At 41.0% G+C, this 16,639-nt stretch overlaps 1 protein-coding gene across 2 annotated transcripts in view; it reads right to left on the bottom strand.

Annotated features, from left to right (window-relative positions):
- Nucleotides 1-5,650: 5,650 nt before the first annotated feature.
- The window catches only part of FBLN5 (fibulin 5), a 52,366-nt gene continuing 41,377 nt past the window's right edge, over nucleotides 5,651-16,639 (bottom strand). For both annotated transcript variants that reach the window (XM_033141023.1, XM_033141031.1), the window contains 6 exons: nucleotides 14,898-15,014; nucleotides 13,432-13,551; nucleotides 9,856-9,975; nucleotides 8,004-8,130; nucleotides 5,946-6,138; nucleotides 5,651-5,841 (listed from right to left, as the gene is read on the bottom strand). In XM_033141023.1, the coding sequence (XP_032996914.1) occupies nucleotides 5,680-5,841; nucleotides 5,946-6,138; nucleotides 8,004-8,130; nucleotides 9,856-9,975; nucleotides 13,432-13,551; nucleotides 14,898-15,014 (839 nt within the window). In that variant the 3' untranslated portion in view covers nucleotides 5,651-5,679. The remainder of the gene's footprint in view (nucleotides 5,842-5,945; nucleotides 6,139-8,003; nucleotides 8,131-9,855; nucleotides 9,976-13,431; nucleotides 13,552-14,897; nucleotides 15,015-16,639) is intronic.

Genomic DNA, 16,639 nt, shown 5'->3' with positions numbered 1-16,639 from the left:
GGTTTACTAAAGTAAATTTGGAATGTTGTATAGTCTTAATCACACAGACTACTAAACAAAACCAGTTCATACGTCAGGTTGTTGTTTTTTTAACCGCTCCCCAGCTAACTCATATGCGTGACTGTGGTAACACATGTCCTGCCAACATGACATTCATTGGGACACATTAGACTTGACAAGCTATTCACAGGGCTGATAAGGATCTTTAGCCATTTCAAATACAAATGAACATCTCTGTTGCAAGATTCAAGTGCCACCCATGTTTCACAGAACTTCCCTGTACTGCACAACAAACAGATTAACTCAGAAGCGTGCACTTGCCGAGAGGTGCCTTAATAAAGACAAGGAGATGCAGAACCAGATGTTCTAACTAGCCTCCTCCAGGACATATGACGACTGACTTATTCTCATGGCAAAAAAGGTTGAAAGTTGAATGCCTCTGGTGATAAACCTGTAAAGTCAGTTTCAGCTCTATAAATAGGTATGGTTATCAAAGGCTCCATGAATGTTTAATGTGCTTTTCAACTTCGGCGAAAGTAGTTAATCTGTAAACTGGTGTAGTGGCTAAGAGGCTGAGCTGTGAATCAGAAAATCTTCCATTCAGATTTCACCTCTGCCATTAACTCGCCTGGTAACTGTAGTCTTAGACAAGTTTTTTTTTTTTTTTTGCAATGTGGGGAATGATACTGATCTGCCTTGCGGGGTTGCTGGGAGGGGGATTACTGAGACAATGTATGTGAGCCTTGAATACTCTAACGTATGATGCAAATGCTAAGTTATTGCTGTTATTTTAAAACACTCTTATCTTTAGCTGCATTTTTATGTTTGAGGGTTTTTACAGTTTGCTGTATTACAATTCAAAATTTCGCAAAAGAGCGAAACACTGAATTCTGCAAACTGAATAAATTCTGCAACTATCTATACTATTCTATTTTGAAGTGAACTAGACCCTTCTGTGCTCAACAGGTAACTTATTTATTTGTTTTTGTTCCTTTACTATCTGGAAGATCCTGGCCAAAAATGTTGATTGTTGTAAATTAAAATAACCAAACATATAATTTGTTTTTCAGCTTAACCCATTCCTGGCATAAAATTTGTGGTTGTATTTAATATGTTAGGGTGCGTGTGTGATTGGAACCACACAATGCCAGAAGGAGTTTCCTGTTTGAAGTTGTGATAAAACCACAAGCTGTTGCTAGTAGCAGGAAGGCTGCTTCCAACAACTCCCCTCAGGAACACAACAGTTCTAATTCTGATCACCACCACCCCTCTACCCCCCATTATAGAAAGGAAAAAGTAGGCATGTTAAATGCAATCATATATTTAACGTTATGAAGAAGAAGAAGAAGAGTTTTGATTTGATATCCCGCTTTTTACTACCCGAAGGAGTCTCAAAGTGGCTAACATTCTCCTTTCCCTTCCTCCCCCACAACAAACACTCTGTGAGGTGAGTGGAGCTGAGAGACTTCAGAGAAGTGTGACTAGCCCAAGGACACCCAGCAGCTATATGTGGATGAGCGGAAACACAAACCCGGCTCACCAGATTATGAGTCTACCGCTGTTAACCACTACACCACACTGGCTCTCATTGACTAGCCCAAGGTCACCCAGCAGCTGCATGTGGAGGAGCGGAGACACGAACCTGGTTCCCCAGATTACGAGTCTACCGCTCTTAACCACTACACCACACTGGCTCTCCACTACACCACACTGGCTCTCATTACCCTTCATTCCAAGGAAACAGAACCCTGGGTAAGTTCTGGAACACCCTGGAGTCTCTTGGACATTGGGGTGCATGGAAAAATACTAAGAAATGCTAAAGTAGTAAACCCCTGTGCATTCCTGTAACTTATTTTTTTAAAATAATGTTCACATCAAAAAAATCACTTATAATTTTATTGGATTTTTTTGTACAAACACTTTAAAGAACATTTCCACATTGGCATATTAAATGCTGTGTTCCTTCACAATCTTTAAAAAATAATGCAAGAATTTATTTTTATTTTTTATTTTTTAAAAAGCTCAGTTCAGATACAAATTAGTAAGGATTTGTGTATGAATCAGAAACACCAAAGACGTCAAGCGTAAATTACATTATCCTCTTTGTGTTGGAAACTAGTTACATTGCAGTATCAAATGCTTGACCATCTGGATTATGAAGATGTGTGTGTTGTTGATGGTGAGAATGGATTGTAATGACCCAGACAGGACCCATGATATGGCAATGCTGGGGAAAGAGGTTCTGATAGGAACAGGCTTCTCAACAGCTACGGGTCACTAGGAATGGGGAACAGCCTCCATGTCACTGGTGCCTCAAGGTCACCTCTTTCCTTCGTTGCATGTAAGTGAATAATCACCATTTCACCCCTGTGTTGGATAAAGTGCTATACTTGGGGACATTGCTGTGGCAAAAACCCATCTGAAAAATACTTTTTAGAATACTTCAAGCTTGTTCATTGCAATATTCAAGCTAGAGTATTAAATTGTGTTTGTGTTATGTACATATATGTTTTCTTGATGTGCTGGTCCCATGAAATAATTGTCAGTCTATGTTGAATTGGTATATTCTATGAAACCATATTTAATCGTTTAATGTAGAGGTTAGTGAGAGCCCCAACCTAGATATGCAAACCATATATAACTGTATTTTCTTTGGATCCGCACAGAAGGATTTGTGGAGCTTAAAACACTGTAATTTAAACAATGGAGATTGATCCTCTAATATTAACATGTTGCACAGCCTATAAATTAAGCACAACTGGACCCAGAACACAACTTCTAATGTTTTTGGAATATTCACGGGGAAAACTAACCAAGCATATAGATAGATGCATTATAAATGACTTGAATTTTAAAATTTTGAACAATTTGATGTTTTAAATTCCTGAACAATCTATTCCTCTCTCAAAAACCTTTGTGAAAACTAAGCAAGATAATATTAATAAATTTCATGACTATCTATTGTTACAGAGATCTGTTGAAATTATTTAGAAGTGCACACATTACACTACTGGTGCTAGAAATCAACCCTTCAAACAAAATTGGAAGAAGAAAATATGTTTTATGGGGGGGGGGGAACTAGGAGCCACATTTACAGTTGTATCCTAAATATAATTGGTTTCATTTTTTGCTCCCATAAATATCTTATTGCTGTACCTCGCTGGGATTTTAGAAGAGCATTATTGTGTACAACCACAATAATCTCAGGTGAGGCACAGACAATATCTTCGTATCTTAAATTTCCTAGCCCTGACTGTCTTGGCTGCTGAGCTACCTTTGAAATTCAGAGCAGATGTGCTATTTGGGGTGTGCATTAAGAGAGCAGACCAATGCTGCAATTGTCACCCAACTTGCCTAGGAGTACTCTGTTGGATTTAATAGGACTTCTGAATAGGTGTGGTTAGGATTGCTTTGTTAGGTCTCGTGTAACTAGTTCACATTAGCTAAATCCAATGTCAGCTCAACCTCGGAAGCAATCTAATAGAAACAGAAGAGAGTGAAATAGTTCACATCTTGAAATAGTTAAGAATCAAGATATAAAAAGTTCCCCAAAGCAAATAAATGTCATGCAACATAAAAATGTTTATTTGGGGCATGAGCCACTATGTGTAGTTCATACAGAGCCACAGGTTCTCTTTCCCCAAAGGGAAATGCTCTATCCCAAATGGTCTACAGCTGCTGTTAGTAGCAGTCCATGGCATCAGACAGACATATTTCCTAGTCTGGTACCTGAGATCCTTTAATTGGAGAGCTATGAACTGAACTGGGATCTTGTGTGTGCTTAGGATGAGCGAACCTGTCAATTTCTATTTCTCTCAGTCTCTCATTTTCCAGCCTTAAATTCAGTTCTCTATGTTTCCACATCAGCCTGTGACTTTTTAAATAAAAAATACTCATGAAAATTCATCAGCATTTTAGTGCCAATTTCTCCTGATATACACATTTTTGTATGCTGTCTTCCCTAATACACGCATTTTTGCAAGGCACTTCCCCCTAAAACAATGCATTTTAGCACATCATTTTCACCAATATACTCATTTCTCTGCATACACATTTTTGTACGCATTACTTGGCTGGAGAATAGCACCGCAAAATTCAGAGATGTGTGAACTGCATTGCAAAATTTGGAGAAGTGAGAATTTAGAAAGATGGCTGTGTTTGGGTGAGCGTATTGTTTCACAGGGTACAGTTTTGCAAGTTTTGCTTTTAAATGTGAACTCTGTCCCTACGTGTATGCATTTTACCACTGAACTGTGCCACAACCCCAGGTATTGCTTTCCCTACTAACAGAAGAGAACAAAGAAGCCTCTTCTTGGTGTTCAGAATACAGACCGTTTCTCAGAGCTACTGAAATGTGACCTGCCTGTGTTTGATTTCATAGCGCAGCTCCTTATCTATTGCAGACTGTCTTGTGATTATAAATCACAAGAATTATAAATGGAGCCCAAATTGTAAATGGAGAACCAGGCCCTGTATATTTTACAATAAATATTTTAAACAGTACTATCCAGTGATCTTTCCATCAAAAAACCAGTGCCTGGTAGTGGCTGGGATCCAAAAAGATGCAACATGTGAACCCAGTGGCTCGAACATGTCCAGTGGGATTTTTCAGATTTAAGCATCAAATGTCTATGACATGTTACAAGCACATGGCCCTGGATAGTGGGGGAGCTCTTCAACAAGCATATAGGAAATTGAGTCAGGCCACTGGACTACCTGGCTCAACATTGTCAACACAGCTTTTCTCAACCTTGGGGCCCCCAGATGTTCTTGAGCTACAACTCCCATCATCTACGATCACTGGCAATGCTGGCTAGGAATGATGGGAGTTGCAGTCCAACAACAGTTGGGGACCCAAGGTTGAGAAAGGCTAGTCTACACTAACTGGCAATGACTCTCCAGGGTTTTAGACAGGGCAGGGGGTATCCTTAACACTACCTGGAGATGCCGGAGATTGAACCTGGGACCATTTGCTTGCAAAACAGATGCTCCATCACCGAGCCACTGTCTTTCCCTTCAGTTCTCTTGGCCATGTGTGACTACATGATTCTTCCCAAAGTTTTAAGGCAGAAAAGAACCCAGGCTGAAAAGAAGGAAAATTTTCTATTGGGGGGGGGAAGCAAGATGAATGAGGGCCAGTTTCTATAGAGACACATAACAGGGTCAGAACTGATGATTCCACAGACATTTTTGAGAGGGCGGCTGGTGGTTCCCTGATTCCACAAGCGTTAGCAGAAGAAAAGAGAGAGAGAAGAACAGCAAAAGCCAGCATTTCCCATGGTTTCTCTTGTTATTCTGCTGAACAGCATTGCCAGTATAAAGGTGGAGAACTTCACAGTTTCTTAAGCTTATAATCACACTGTATAAAAAGTTTTGGAAAGCGAGACAAAAAATTCTTAACAGCACATGATCATTGCAGGAGAAATGCCTATGGAATCCATTGGCAATGTAATGCTCAGGTGGTTTCAAACCATGAGGAGGAGGTCTGGCCCATCATTGTAATATGAGCCATTATGGCAACTTTGAATGCTGATTTCATGTTGAGTTATTAGACGCACTGACTCCTGAGAAGAAAGTTCTGGCAGAAAAGGGAAAATGCCCTTTTCAGCTGGTGTGTGTGTGTGTGTGTGTGTGTGTGTGTGTGTGTGTGTTACAAAAGAAAGCAATGAAACTCTTGGTTTAGAAGGGATACTGTGATACATATATCCTCAGCCGAATGACGGAGCTTCCTCTGAAGTTGATGACAGTGTTAACAGTAATCATCTCCAGGTCCAGGAGAATGTCACGTGGCCCCTTCAGAGGACGGGTCATCACTAGAGTGGCACTGATAGGTCCAGTTTGCTGTGTGGAAGACACAAAGAGAGTTTGAGGTTTTAAATAGTATTCAAAGTGATGATGATGATGATGATAAAAGAATCTGCCATGCAAGATCCTGTCCCACTTACACGCATGTAGAATTCTCTTCCTTCGTTTCCTGATTTTATCTGGAAGATGTAATAAGCACCAGGGTAGCGGGACGTTGCTTGCATTTGAAATATATCAGATGGCACAGTGCGCCCTGAAACATCCATGTCTCTGTACAAAATGGTAAATGGCTGGTCTCTGCAACCAGGATTTTCAGCTGGGCACATACAGTGACTGGAAGAACAGAAATTGTTACTAGTAGTAGTAGTATTGCCACCAAAAACAACGGAGAGTCATGCAGTACTCTGAAAATTAATGGCATATGTTTTCCTGAATGAGTTATTCACTCTACTAATTATTATTGTTGCTACTGTATGTCTGACATTGAGCAAATTTCCAAAGAGAAATTGTTTTGTGTTGCTTAGCAAGAAAGGATATCTAGTATTTGAATGCATAGCGCAACCTCTGCATCCTCAACTTCAGTTTTCTCTATAACCTGTTTTATAATCTACAACCTGCTGTGTTACAAGTGTTTATCAACAAATTTGTGGTCAATCACCTGTTAGATTAATCAGTTTATAACAGTTACATCAATCCATTTATTGACCAAGTGATATTACAGTTTACAAGACCTAAATTAATATGCACATACCATTTATACTTGGGTTCTTAAACCTTAAATGCATTATTTTGAATCAAGAGAGGCACACAAACAATGTGCCATCAACATCCTCTATAGAATAGCACTAATTGACAGCTCAACTTTGAAGACATTTGAATGACTAATAAGACCTGCTCTTATTTCTTCATAAGCATACAATATTTCTAGCTTAACTAGAAATACAGTTGAGTATTTTGCCATCTGGTGGCCTGACAGGGAATTTTATATTTTATGCCTGTTAACTGTTAAAAGAAGCTAAGAAAGCAGTTCTTATAACATCATCTTGGGGGCAGGCAAGGCAATACATTGGCTCTGTTAAGGTCTGTTACCTTAAGTGCAGGCTTTGCCCACGCAAATTGCAAGCAAGGGGGCCTGATGCAAAATGGGACCAAAATTGACCCTCCCCTGCTCATCGCATCTATCATCTGATGAGTGGGAAGGAGCAATCTGCATCTCCAGGAATGATGGACTCAGAGTGCAGATAGAAAAAGGAATAATGCGGGATCAAGGAGAAGCAGAACCTATTGCTGCTGAAAACTCTTGTGTAAACCACGCTGTGACTAAAACAAGCTGGGAAAGGGACATCCGTTTTAGAACATCTTCTTTGCATGCAGAAGGTGCCAGATTAAATCCCAGGCATCTTCAGATATGGCTGGGAAAGGCTTCAGCCTGAAACCCCAAAGAGCGGCTATCAGTAATTCAGAAGCAGCTCACTGGCTGGGGTGAAGATGCTCTGCTAGATTCCTATCAGGTTGCTTGCTGGGAGGTGGACTGGGAGGTGGCTGGTGTGGTGCAGATTCACTTGTAGAAGCACTGGAAGCCATGCCAACTTCCTTGTCACCTCATCTGTCCAGGTAAACAACCATGACCCACCTGTGTGAGAAAGCTAGTGCAGTGGCTACACTCAACAAAGCACTTCTGCAGCAATGCTGACATAGCTGGACCTATGGCCTGACTCTGCATAAAAGGCAGTTTCATATGTTTCTGTGCAGAAGGGAGCGGACTTGAAGTGAGCCTGATGAGATACATAGACTGAATAAAGAATGCCATGAGGTCAGGGAAGGTCTACAACTCATTTCATCCTCACAAGGATGAATGTACTATTATAGGAGGGGATACATGCCGTTAAGAGTTAGATTTTTATTTAAGCTAATGGCCAGATACACAGAAATAGACCTGGGTTTGCCACTGAGTATGCACTCAGCAACGAGCCACAGGTAGTTCTAGCTTCCTGATGAGCATAGCCATGTGAAACCCATTTTTCTAGTTTTCTGTCAGTTATATTCTCACTTCATGCATACACCTAAGAAGGAATCAGAGAAAGATCCCTAAAATCTGAATTGTGTAACACAAAGCTAGCAGCAGAAAGTCCAAACAGAACACGCCTCCCTCTTGAAAAAGATAAATATCCTCCTATTTCTATGAAGATATTACTCACTTTTCACTGATCAGGATATAAGGCTCCTCACACCTTATTGGGTCTAAGCATTTGAATCCTCCTTGGACATTAAAACATGTTTGTTGCAAGGTACAAGTGTGGTTCCCAACATCACATTCGTTAATATCTAAAATGCAAAAAATAAAAGTAAATATTGGTATATTTTAATAAGTGTTTTAACCCCTTAGCACTTGTGGCACAGAAAACTATTTAACTAAAACACATCTCAAAGAGTCTTGCAAGATGCTACCCATGTATAAAGCTGATCAGAAGGTCAGCGGTTCGAATCCGTGTGATGGGGTGAGCTCCCATTGCTCAGTCCCAGCTCCTGCCCACCTAGCAGTTCAAAAGCATGGCAAAGTGCAAGTAGATAAATAGGTACCAATCCAGCAGGAAGGTAAACTGCATTTCCATGTGATGCTCTGGTTCGCCAGAAGCGGCTTAGTCATGCTGGCCACCTGACCCGGAAGCTGTCTGCGGACATATCATAGAGCGATATGAGCATGCAACCCCAGAATCGTTCGCGACTGGACTTAACTGTCAGGGGTCCTTTACCTTTACCTTTTATGATGTACTATAGTGTTTCCAGTGTTTTCAGGGGCTGAATCTCCACCCACCATAAAGCTTACAGAGTGACTTTAGTCATACTTTCTCAGCCCAATCTAACAGGGTTGTTCTGAGTATGGGGATCAACGCAAATATTTTGACATGTCTGAATGTACCCAAAGAAGAGGAGGATGAAGGAACAGCAAATGAATATTGGCTGAGCTTCTTGTAAATGTGAGACCATACAATTCACTGCAGATTGTGTCAAAACTCTCAAACCTTAAACACAAGGCAACAAAGCAAGCACGTAATTAAAACTCACTGTGATGTCTCCTCAAGGAGTTATAGAATTATGAGATAAAGCTATGTTGGGTCATGTGTGATCTAGCAAAAATTGAAGGGAATTAGGGGGTTTGACCAGGAGGTTTCATTATGGCCCCCAACTACATTTTCTCCTTTAAGTGGGGCAACAGTGACCTAGCCATGTAACTCAACTGGCCACACTCCATGTTTGTTTCCCCACCAATGTAATCAGTGTGCTGAAGGAGAATATTGATGTGAGCTAAGGCACTGTGATGACTGGTTCATACTTGATAAGGCTTCTTCATAGCTGCTTCATGCTGTATTATCAAAGAAGCGTACACACAACTGTGTTGGAGAATTATTTTAGCATGAACCAGGATGTACCTGTGGGACCCAGCAACATCCTCCCTGACTGATGCTGCACTTTCCATTACAGTATTTACACTGACTGAGGACTTAAGCTACATACAGACGGCATTTCTGCACAGGTTGAGAGGAGAACCTGCTGAGCTTATCTCTTGCTATGTTGGATCCAGTGCAAACAACACTTTCTAGTTATGCTTGGTAAAGGGGGGGGGAATGCTATATATACCCAGAAGAACTGGTTGCTTGGTAAGGTATTTTAATGAGTTCACTGCTGTCCACAATTCGGTAGTAAACAAGCATGTTTAGTATGGAGTCAACTCTCTCTATTGAGGTCATTGGGAGATTTGACGTTTTATTCACAGTTGGAGCAGAAAAAAGGAATAGCATGAGACCTGTTGTGTAATCCTTAACTGCACTGGAGAATGGTTGCTTAGGCCAAGAACCTTGTGAACTGTAATGAACCTTGTGAACTGTAATGACAAATGCAGTTATGTGTTCAGCAGTGTTGCACAATAGCTCCCAACATGCATTTCTAATTGCTTAGACCTTATGTTCATCCTTTGCTTCATTAACTATTATTTCAAGAAAAATGTTATTTTTTTTAATAATAAAAATACAGCTGGCAAAATGTTCTTACCCTGGCATCGGATATCATCAAGAAGAACGTAGCCAGCAGGGCAGAAGCAGTAGTAACTACCTGGCTGGTTGACACATTCATGCTGACAAAGAAATTCCGAGAAGCTGCATTCATCCATATCTGTAAATTTGGGATTATGAAGAGTTAGCAGTTCCTTGGTGACTTGTCAATATGAGTAAGTGGTTCAACCTATGTTTCTCAACTCATTTTCTATAACATTAGTTTTATGGTGCTTACTGACCCTCTTTAGTTGCACTTGAGTTTCATTGGTGGCTACAACCCATGGACCATCTCACGACCTGAATTCCACCTAAACAAACAGAGGGCAGCCCATCTCCCATCTCCCATCACCCTCACATCATATTCCCTGCCATATATCACTTCCTTTTTTTTAAATAAAAATTTATTGGTTTTTCCACATAAAGAACAACAACAAATAAACACATTCAATAAAACAAATACAACAAAAACTAACAAAAACTAATACATACCTTAACAAAACAGGAACACAGGAATCTATTAATTATAATCTCATTTCAAATCTTATTTGGGGGGACTTCCCTCGTTCTCTCTTCTGCGTTCGAATTCTAATTTACTTTTAAGTAACTTTGTAACTAATTTAACAATCATTCACCTTAAATCTTAGACTTCAAATAAACATCTTATACATCTTATAGCATTCAACTTATTATTATCACATAAAATCATATTCTAAATCTTAAGTTCTTATATCCTTTTTTCTCTTAACTTAATAAAACTATTGCTGCTATTACTTCTAATTCCTACCTTAAAAATATTATAATCATAACATTATTATAAAGAACACCTAAACATTTCTTCCCTTCTCCAAATCTTATGTTTCCCTCTGACGTCGGAGTACCATGGTTAGCCTTCCTGATATATCTCATAAATTCCTTCACCCCACACCCCTCCTCACCATCCTCCCTCTTCTCATCTCACTCTCCCACCAGTCTTCCCCCCAGCCAATTCCCAGTTGAAATCTTCCTTCCCTTCCACCAGCTTCTTCTTTCCCAATGTCACATCTTCCTTGTTCCAGAATGTCACCATACATATATCACTTCCTGAACCAGTCCTGTGTGGCAAGGGCAAGCTGACTTTATCCACCATGCAGCTTATGGGAGAAAGGAGCTCTCCGCCTATGTACCATTCATGCTTTGTATGCTCACCTCTGCCACTCTTGGCCCACATTGGGAAGCCGCCTATCTAAAACTGTCCTTTCCCAGAAATAGGATTCTGATGCTGCCCTGCCCCTTGTAATGCTGCTGGATTGTGTAAATCGTGTTATATAATCTACAGCCATAAACCAATTTTAGAATCTCTACAGATGTGCCAGACTAGGCCAGCAAAGGGTTTCACAATACTAGGATGACTAAGCAATCTTCCAAAACGTTGATTGAAACCAGATTTTATTTGGTATATTTGGGGAGATGTGCACGAACTTTAGATTCAGAAGAAGCCCACAGGATTAAAGCAATTCCAATGCTGAAGCCAAAGTGAAGGAAAGCCAAGCTGATTTATTCCCTTTTGACACTAATGGGAGAGGAGGTCAAAGGAATCTATGGGCAACACCAGCGCTATTTTTGTACAAGACCTTGCAATTTTAGGTACAATAGCAACACCAAACAAAATAATATTTGGGGATTTGGGTTTGACAACTAGGCAATCCAATCCCAGAACTGGCTTGCTGTATCTCTTAGGGAAATCATTGGGTTTTGTTTTTTCCCTTCCTATGATGTCTGCAAATATCAAATGCAGCCAGATGGTGAAAAAAGGAGCATGTCTAGTAGCAATATGCCAAATTAAGAACTGATCCTCAGAAGTACCAAAATTAAGTGTTTAGCATAGAGTGTACTAATTCTTTAGCAAGTACATCATGATGTTGGAAAAAGCTCTACTGTAGGCAGAAATACCAGCACAAATGTTGTGTCTGGAGTACTGTTTTCGCTTTAAAATGAAATCTTGCCCAGATGAATGACCTAAGGCAGAGGAGGCCACGGTGGCTGGTGCTCACAGGACAGGTGAGGTGGATGGCAGAGAGGCCACCAGGAAGTGAAGCCAGAGAAAATGACAGGCAGATCCGACTTAAGTCTAGATTTGTCCCATCCTACTCCCTACAAGGTACTCCCTACCTTGGACTAAGGAGGAAGAAGTTGACAGGCAGTGCCACCGCCTGGGTTAGGTGTAAGTAAGAATGCAGGCAGGTGGGAACTGGATGGGGACAGAGTGAGGTCAGGGGGGCAGTGCCCCATTCTCCCTAATGAACCAGTCTCCACTGAAGGAAGGGGAACCTTTCTCAGCCCAGCAGCTGCATCCCTTCTAGGCATGGCCTAGGCAGAGGGAGTGTGACTTGGGGAGAGTTTTGAGGGCCAGTTGGAGAGGCCTGGAGGGCCACACTCAGCCCCTGGGCCTGAGTTTCCTCACCTCTAGCCAAAGAGGCCTCCTGTCTGCGCAAACTGAGGGTGGTCTTCAGTTAGATTTAACTCAGAGCAGGCCCACTGAAATGAATGAACATGACTAAGCTAGGCACATTAATTTCAATAGGTCTACTCTGAGTAAGACCCACCCAAGTGCTCTTTTTGCTGTACGCCAGGCAGCGTTGCATCTACTTATGGTAAATTGGGGGGGGGCCGCGGTGGAAGCATTTTTTTGAGATCTGTTTTTCCCATAGCTTGACTCATTTAACTAGGCACAGGAGACCATTTCAGAACACAAACAGGCTTAACTAATCATTTTCAAATTAAACCAAGTGTATTAAGTTCCATAACTGAAACAAGTATGAAAGCAAAAGAAACAGCCATATAATCCTTGTTGCAATCATATGCTTAAATTCATTGACTTCAGTGATTTAAGGTCACTGCCAGCACACTTGGGACAAGAACATGTGTACTGTAAATGCTTCTTTAGTTCACTTGCACGAGGCCAAGCAAGGTGTAGTCTAAGGTTCTACAGTTAAGAGGCACCGATTCAACAAAATACATATACACACACAATCCTGAGCACCTTTACTTGAGAGTATGCTCCATTGAAACCAATGGAAATAACTGCTCAGAGTCCTACATTTTGTGGGATTAGATGTTCGTGTTAATCCTTCCTAGTTTCATCACTCTAACTTTCCATGTATACTTGAACGAGCATCTCCACTTCCCATCGCCCAGCCTGGATATGGAGGTCCAGCTCCGAGGGCCTTCTGGTGCTTCCCTCATTGTAAGAAGTGAAGTTACAGGGAACCAGGCAGGAGGCCTTGTCAGTAGTTGTGCCCTCCCTGTGGAACGCCCTCCCGTCAGATGTCACACAGATAAACAACCATATGACTTTCCATAGACACCTGAACGCAGCCCTGTTTCAGGAAGCTTTTAATGTTTGATGTTTCATTGTGTACCTTTATATTTTGTCAGAAGCCACCCAGAGTGGCTGAGGCATCCCAGTCAGATGGGTGGCGTACAATTTGTTGTTGTTGCTGCTGCTGCTGCTGTTATTAAAACAATGTAAGTACATGTGGAAAAAATGTTCTTTCCCCTAAAAGCCAAGATAATAATGCCCACAATTTTTACTTACCAGTACAACTAATACCATCAGCCTCTAATTCATAGCCAGGGTCACAGCGGCAAAGGAATGAGCCGTAGGTGTTGACACAGTTTTGCACACAAGGATTATTGGTTGTACATTCATTCACATCTGTGGGAAACCGGTATCAATCACTTTATTTAAGGCTTACAGCAATGAAAAAGAACTTCTTAAAATTAAAACCTACTGACAAAACTTAAGATGATTTTGGCTACAAAAGAGAGAGAAAAAGTAATTGGAGTATCTTCTTCCCTTGAGGAAGGGATGGGGACTTCCAGATGTTGTTGGACTACAACTCCCATTAGGCACAACCACCATAGCTTGTGGTCAGGAATGGTGGCAACTGTAGTACAAGTACACGTGAAGGTCCATAAATTCCTCATCCCTGCCATGACATTGGACACACAGCCCGCAGAAAAAATAAAATAAAACATAGCTGATCTTTTGTCTCAGAGAGATGTTCCAAAGGTCATCTCTGGGAGTTGTACAAATCACCACTTTAGAGAGAAAGCGGTGACAAATGTGTGAGTCAGTTGCTCATTTGTGGAACTACTTTATGGCAAGTAAGAATTACTCCTAGTTTGTCCAAACTGTCTCTGTACCCGAGGTCAGAGAGAGCTATTCTGCCAAGGGAACCGCTATACTCAATGGGCAACATCGGATAGTACACATCGGACACTGACATGCAAACAAAGCTTCAGTGCTGGAAAAGTTCAATTTACCACTGTGACATCTTGAAAAGATTCTGCATAGTCTGTTTGGGTTCAGACCAATATGGCAAACAAAACTGAAGTGTATCCTGCAGGTGCTTCCTTGTTTATCTACAAGTTTTAAGACTCTGACTGCTTCAATCATAACAAAACCTGGCCAAAAGCAGCAGGATGAAACAAGGGGGAAAGGGCAATGGATGAAGGCGTGTCTGTGACTGTAACGAACTGTAGCCTTAACTCTTAAGATTACTTTTTATGGGCATATTGCTAGGAGATTTCCCCCACCCCAGACTCAGGACCAGACAGCTTTGATGATTTTGCAGCTGAAGGAGAACAAGGACTTTCATAAAAGAATTATCGCAAGAACCACCATGCATTAAACTTCATAAATGTGTTTAAGGCTATGGGTAAATTGATATTGTGCTTAGGGATCTGCATTGGCTGCCTGTTGCTGCTCCCAAGCCAAACTCAAGGAAACCCTAAACATGTGGGACCAGGCTACATAACAGAATATCTCCCGGCTGAAGGCCACATTGGTCTTTGTGTTCCTCATAGGAGACTCTGCTGGCCGTAACATAGCCAGTGGATTGTCGTCTGAAAACACCTTCGAAACGGGCCTTTTTAGTTGTTATACCAACCCTCTGGAATACCCTCCCAAAGAGATTCAGAAAGCTCTATCAGTTGAATGTTTTGTTTAAAAAGTACTGTGCTCCCTGGTCTTCTCTCTCTCTCATGCACAAACAGTACCTTGGCATGATCTTCCGTCTTCATTCAAGATAAAGCCTGGATTGCATGTACAGGAGTAGGAGCCTGGTACATTGGCACATAGCTGCTGACAGTAACCATAGCGACATTCATCTATGTCTGCAAAGAAAAATGTGAATAAGAAACAAGACTATTAGTTGCACCTGTCACACAGTAAAATTTATAACCGCATGCACCCCGAACAACCATTTGCTAAGAGATCTTATTGTTTCATTGTGATCAAAGGCTGTATTGTTCAGGCCCATTACTTTGCACACAAAATCTTTTTTCATTGAACCCTGTAATCTCCCTTCGCTGTTGGTCTGTCGATGCCTGCCTTGAGTCCACAGATGCTGTTGGACTACAACACGCATCATCCCTGACCATTGGCTAAACTGGCTGGAGATGATGTAGTCCAACATCTGGGGGTCCAAGTTTGAAGAACTGAGGATTATGCAACTCATTGAAGGCCAGCTCATACCAACACTCTCTTCATGATACTTTTTGCTTTTAGTCCAGATCACTGCATCCACACACAGTAGTCAGAAACCCTGTATATCAGAAGCACAAACCATGTTTTTAATATAACATCATAAACCTTCTAATGGTGGGCTGAGCAAGCAAAATCTCTTGCATGGAACAAGCTGTATGAAAAAACAAGGCACTCGATTACATGAACTAGCACATTGGATCTAATCTAAGCCTGTTCAACAGGGACTATGTTTGTTATTGCTTCTAGCAGACTAGTGCGTTGTTGGAGATCAGTACAATTAATAAACACGGCAGCTGTAATATATAAATAAAGCTGCTCATTGTTCATACACCGTCACAAAATCTTTGGTCTTAATTTGTATTTCTCAAGTTTTATAAGCTCGTGATGTTCCAGTGTGGTATTAGAAGCAAAACAGAAAATATCACGCTGTGAGCACGTCTGCAAAAATTATGTTGCAACAGAGGAAGCTCGACAACTGAGCAGCGACTTTCCCCCAGCTGTAAAAAAAAATAAAAAAGTTAAATTTAAAAGAATGCTGTACTGACTTGCATGGTAATCAAAATCTTTGCTGGTATGAAACCAGCAGCAGCACTGAGGGCTTCTTCACCACCTCTATACTCTGAGAATGGGCCAAAAGTGTCCTCTTTCAGAGACAGCATTCAGAGCAAAGTGGTCAGGAGAACAGCTGCAAGTCTACCAGTTTGCTGTGCTGGCTACAAACACTTTTTGTAAATAATAATAATAATAATAAAAATAATAATAATAATAATAATAGAAAGAAGCGTAAACAAATCCTAGTTTAAAAGGCATTTCCAGATCTCCAGTATGATATTATATTTCTTACCTGCCCTTCTCCGTGAGGTCCTAGGATGGGTTACAACAATTTAAAAATGCAATATTAAAATGTAGTGGGTAAAATGTTGGGATTTAGACTGGAGAGACCAAGATTCCAAGGCCAGGAAATGAAAATGGCAAAATAAAGGCAAGTTTTATTACCGTGCATGTAGGAAAAGGCCAATGACCAGATGGAACCTTACTCTAGCATCTCTAAAGAAAGAATGTGTTCAATTTCAGAAAATCTTTTTGTGAGTTGAAGGAGCACAAATTCATAACGGCTGATAGCATGTGTTTTGCATTTGGTTCACTTATTGAAAAGATGTCATACTGGAGCCCAAGGAATAGGAAGAAACATCAAAATGATGGTTTCTCTAACACCTTGTGCATCTTTTGCAAAGGGCATGTCCACACAGGC

Source organism: Lacerta agilis, chromosome 1 (assembly GCF_009819535.1).
Source record: "Lacerta agilis isolate rLacAgi1 chromosome 1, rLacAgi1.pri, whole genome shotgun sequence".
In the NCBI taxonomy this organism is placed as follows: Eukaryota; Metazoa; Chordata; class Lepidosauria; order Squamata; family Lacertidae; genus Lacerta; species Lacerta agilis.
Note: the sequence above shows the minus strand (reverse complement) of the source record. Positions and strands in the feature narration are given on the sequence as shown.